This window comes from Leptonychotes weddellii, chromosome 1 (genome assembly GCF_054177405.1).
Source record: "Leptonychotes weddellii isolate Sample4059 chromosome 1, ASM5417740v2, whole genome shotgun sequence".
In the NCBI taxonomy this organism is placed as follows: domain Eukaryota; kingdom Metazoa; phylum Chordata; class Mammalia; order Carnivora; family Phocidae; genus Leptonychotes; species Leptonychotes weddellii.
This window is the reverse complement of record NC_138369.1, coordinates 27249967-27255052: the sequence shown is the minus strand read 5'-3', so window position 1 is coordinate 27255052 and position 5086 is coordinate 27249967. Positions and strand designations below refer to the sequence as shown.

Sequence of the window (5086 nt, the reverse complement as noted above, 5' to 3'; positions counted from 1 at the left end):
CAGTTTGTTTCCTGAGATTAAGAATTCCTCATATCAGTGAGGTCATATGATACATGTCTTTCTCTGATTGACTTATTTTGCTCAGTATAACACCCTCCAGTTCTATCCACATCGTTGCAAATGGCAAGATCTCATTCCTTTTGAGGGCTGCATAATATTCCATTGTATATATATACCAGGATGAGCGAATAACTTTAAAGGTATCAAATGTCTCCATAGTTATTATTTCTGCCTTTTCCCCCTGCAAATATACCATTTGGGGGCAAGAATGTCCAAACTCCACATACCTGACTTTAAAATGAGCTTTCAGAAAGAACCCCTTGGTAATTTAAAGACTGTTTTTTCTTTTTTTAATTTAAAGCATTGTTAGATAAACTGACCTGTAATTGCTGTTCCTTATGACATAAAAACTCTATGTAGCACACCCAGAACACTGTGCTGTCAGGGTCCCGATTTGTTCTGGGACTCTTCTGTTCACACACTAGCTCACAGTGGTAGTCTTGAACTAGAAACAACACTACAAATTACTTTATCTGTGAAGAAAATTAACAGTCTTGTTTATGGAAAGTGATTTTTTTCTACCCATGATTAGGAAATCCCACCAAAAAAGTATAAAGCAACCTCATTACCACCTTAAGGAAAGGCAGTTTCTACCCATTGCATTAACTGACCCTTTTTAGACCATCACCCTATGGCCAATCTGGCTAAATAAAATAGTACCTTGAAAGTTTATTTTAGGTCTTCTTCACTCTCAAATTTGGACAGGTATTTTCCTCCTGTAAATTTCAGCACATTTAAAGGCATATGTAGCCTGCGGGACAATGAACAAGCCTCCAGATTTAGCCCGGCCCCGTGACCACTGACTTGCTGAATTACAGCGTGTCCTAAAATTCAAGGAGGCTGGTGGTGTTACTTATACACTTGGTACATAGTTTTTTCTCAAAGCTGCAAGGAGAATTGAGAAAACCTTTTGGAAGTTAAAATGAGGCTAGTTGAATGTTCTGGCTATTTTTGGAACACTCTAGGTCATATTCGAGGAAAGAGTCCTTAATCCTGGGGTCAGGGGGTGGGCGGTGATACTACCAAAAGCTGATGAAATGCAGTAGCTTGGGTGGGTTTGCTTTCTGCTCACCCAGCCCCCATACTCGAGTTAGGACCCCAGGAGAAGAGCCTTGCCAGGTGACCTTCACAGCTGCCACTGACTAATTCCAAAGCACTGGACAAGTCACTTACTCACTTAGCTTAATTTTTCTAAAAGTTACGTTCAAGGTAAGGTTCCCCAACTCCCTTTTCTACTGTTGGCAAGAGAGTTTTTATGCTAGTTAACCTTTCTTAAAGACCAAGGCAGAAGCACTTAAAAAGCAAACAAGGGTCTAGGAAACTTTGCATTTCTGCTCTAAATTGTTACTTACTGACACAGGTTGCAGCCCTGGGGATGAGTGAAAATGAGAGTACACTGGAAGGTTTACTCCAGTTTAGGCTGCTCTGTCATCAGGATCTGCTTTTCTAAAGAATTATTTTTTCTATGGACAGTTAACTATTTCTTTTGCATTTATCTACACATCGCAGATTAACCACATTTTTGTTTTGTTTTTTAACATCCAGTGGCTCTGTAACTCCTTTGGCTTTTTTTTTTTTAATGAATAAACAATAGTGTCGTTACTTCACAATAGTACCCAGCATACTCCAAGGCCCAGGAAACCCCAGGCGAGGGCTGAGCTAGGGTATCTTAGAAGTGATTTGCTCCTCCATGCTCACCCCACAGAGCTTTCAATTCATATTTGTACCCCCAGAAAAATTTGAATGACTCCACATTCAAATTCTAGACCCTGAGGTTTGCTTCCAAGCAGCAGAAACAATGAGTTAAGTTTGCAGATGAGAGGGGTCTACCAGGACATATCACATAGTCCTTTTATTCCCTAAAACAACAAAGTGGCTCATGAAAGACACAGGGTGCACCACATGACCCAGCATTTCTACTCCCGAGTAGACCCAAGAGAATTGAAATCTGATGTTCAAACTTGGACACACATGTGCATGGTGGCACCATTCACAATAGCTGAAAGATGGAAACAACCCGGTGTCCATTGTCATCTGAGGGGACAAAAAAGCCGTACAACAGATGATTATTCAGGAAAAGAAAGGAATGAAGCACTGATACCCACCACAACATAGATGAACCTTGCAAACATCATGCTAAATGAAGAAACCAGTCGTAAAAGGCCACATGTTGTAGGATTCCCTTTATATGAATAGCCAAAACAGGCAAATCCATAGAGACAGAGAGCAGATGGTGGTCGCTACAGGCTGGCAGTTGGGGAAGTGGGGACTGACTGCTTAATGGGTACAAGGTCTCCTTTTGGGGTGACGAAAATATTCTGGAATATTAAATGCCACTGAATTTTCCACTTTAAAATGGTTGCAATGGTAAATGTTACATGTATTTTACTACCAAAAAAAGAAAAGAAAGAAAGAAAGGCACAAGTCATATGTGGAAAGACATTTCTGAGTCAGACTGGATCCCAAACTGAAATGCCTTTGGGATGAGATGGGTAATAAAAGGGAAGGCAGTGTGAGAGAAGAGAAAGACAGGTGGGGGTTCATGGGTCTCCCCAAATACTAAAAAGAGAAAGTTTAAAAGACACCGTGCTAACAGTAGCTTTTGGTGTTTGTCGGTGAGTTAGATAAGGCCAAGGGACAAGAGAGTGTATAATCCTGGTGTAAAGGAAATAAAAGACCCCTGGCTTAACTCACTGTGGTTTTCCAAGGTAGTTTAGAGTCTTGAAATGCTGGGTGACATAGATGCTTTAGATAAGACAGGCTTTGAGAGACCTTTAGCAACACAGATAACTAGGCTAAACTTCAAAGGTGGGGTTTGCTGTTGGTTAAAGAGAAAAGATAAAGAACTTGCGGGCAACATAGAGATAGTCCTAGAACAGAACCTACCGCTTGCTCTGTATTCCTGCCTTGGTTTATGGGGATAAAAATGTGTGTCCCATCGACCTCACAAAGAGATGTTTGATCTGGGACAGGGCATGTAGACTAAGTCCCAGTTTCTCCACCTGAAAAATGGAAATCACAGGACTCGCTAAATCTCACTACCTAGCTGTCTACGTCCTCTTTGTCTGTACTTGCTCCCAAAATACAAGCTCCTCTCTGAGACCAGGTGCTGTACTTGTCCACTCTTGTTGACTCAGGACCCATCCCAGGGCCTGACGCTAGGAACTTGGTGAATATTTCCTGAGTGAACGAGGGTTGAGAGCAGTCCGTCCTGGAGAAGAAAAGGCAGTCGGGGGTCACAACAAAGCAAAGTATGTCAAGTCCCTGAAGGGGGATGATTGGGAGAACTGAAACTTGTCCTTCATGCTCCCCTGGAATGGAGAACCAGGACAAAAGGCTGCCATCTGCAAAGTGATATATTTAATAGTAAGATGAAATGGGCCACCTGGACAGGTGACATCACTGCTTCTCTGACTCTAGGGGTATTTAGACACCAGTCTGATAACCACTTCGCTGGAAGTTTTAAAGAGGTTCAGTATTTGAGTGAGTAAAGTAATCAAGCCTTAAGGTCCTTTCCACACCTGAAATCCGTTTATTCAAGCTTTCATTCCTTCATTCCAGTAGCCACTTACTTGTTGCTGTGCCTGGACCAGTGTTGGGGGTAAGTGGGATAAAGCAGTGAGCTCTCTGATCATTCCTGCCCTCAGAGGCCTCACGGTCCTAAAGGGTATATAGACGGGAAAGTTAATCTGTACAGTAACAACATATGATAAGCCATGTATTACTTTCCAATATCAACCCCCGTTTTGTCTGTCGTGAACAGTGCACCAAGACCTGCGGCGAAGGCTCCAGGTACCGCAAGGTGGTGTGTGTGGACGCGGACAAAGGCAGCGAGGTTCATGGCTTACGCTGCGACATGAGCAAGCGGCCTGTGGACCATGAGAGCTGTAGTTTGCAGCCCTGCGAGTATGTCTGGATCACAGGAGAATGGTCAGAGGTACGTGCCCGGGATTCTGTAACCACCTTCAGGTCAGCGACAGCCTGAGGGCAACAGAGGGACCAGGGCAGGAGGGGGAGACTCTGGCCCACCTGCCAGTTCTGCCTCCTGGGGCCAGAGCCCCCCATGTGCAAGGTGGGAGAGTGCCTGAGATGGTCTCTCAGCTCCCCTAAATTCTGTGACTCGCTGTGACGCCCTGTTGGTATGCTAAGAAAGGAGAATTATCACAGGGCCTGCAAGTTCATTTGGTGCCTGTCGGTGTCTGAAGAAAGTTAAGGTAAGAAAACGCCCTTAGTGTCAGGGAGACAACAGGGAATGGTGGAGACTATGACAAACCAGCACATACCGTGTGAAGGGGGCAGGCTTCTCTCCCTCTCCAGCGGAGGCCATGCAGAAATGTGCGTCCAGTGTTATCAGACCTGATTTTTCAAGAGAGGGCAAAAATCTGAACTTTTATGTGAGAGCTCCTAACTTTAACATGTGGACTCAGATCTTTTATTTGAAACGTTGTGTGGGGCAAACCAAACACTTTTCATGGGCCAGATATGGGTCGCTTGTTTAACAACCTCCGATCCAGAGGGAGAAAATAATTTTCCATAATATTCAGGGAATCAATTTCTTCTTCTCCTTGTGTACACAATGCCTAACCTAGAAACTTTTTATTATTAATATGCCAATGGTAATAATAGCATGATTGTATTATTTTCAAGCCTCATAACATTTTCAAAGACTGAAAGACCTGTAATACCCAAACTGAAAATTTTTAGGTTAAAATGCTTGTTGTCACTGGACCCACTTCCAAGTTTGACAGGGCAGCCATTTCACATTTTAATAGGAGGAATATTTGCGGGTAGGTGATACGTGTGTTGGGTATTGAATTGTTTCTGCACTGTAGCTGGCCTAAAGTCCTTTCTAACTATGTCTCCCGATCTTCCCCTTCCCCATCCAGGGGGGACATCTGGCAATGTCTGGAGACATTTTTGAATGTCACAACTGGGAGAACTGGAATACTACTGGTATCTAGGGGGTCAAGGTCAGGGATGCTTCTACACATACTACAGTCTGTGGGACATTGACTGCCACACACAC

At 43.5% G+C, this 5086-nt stretch overlaps 1 protein-coding gene and 1 long non-coding RNA gene across 8 annotated transcripts in view; one reads left to right on the top strand and one right to left on the bottom strand.

Annotated features, from left to right (window-relative positions):
• The window catches only part of LOC145716792 (uncharacterized), a 412414-nt gene that overhangs the window by 271057 nt on the left and 136271 nt on the right, over positions 1 to 5086 (bottom strand). The window lies entirely within an intron of this gene.
• ADAMTS9 (ADAM metallopeptidase with thrombospondin type 1 motif 9) overlaps positions 1 to 5086 on the top strand; it is a 158293-nt gene that overhangs the window by 128611 nt on the left and 24596 nt on the right. For all 7 annotated transcript variants that reach the window (XM_081801386.1, XM_081801361.1, XM_081801372.1 and 4 more), the window contains one exon: positions 3824 to 3997. In XM_081801386.1, coding sequence (XP_081657512.1) covers positions 3824 to 3997 — 174 coding nt within the window. The remainder of the gene's footprint in view (positions 1 to 3823; positions 3998 to 5086) is intronic.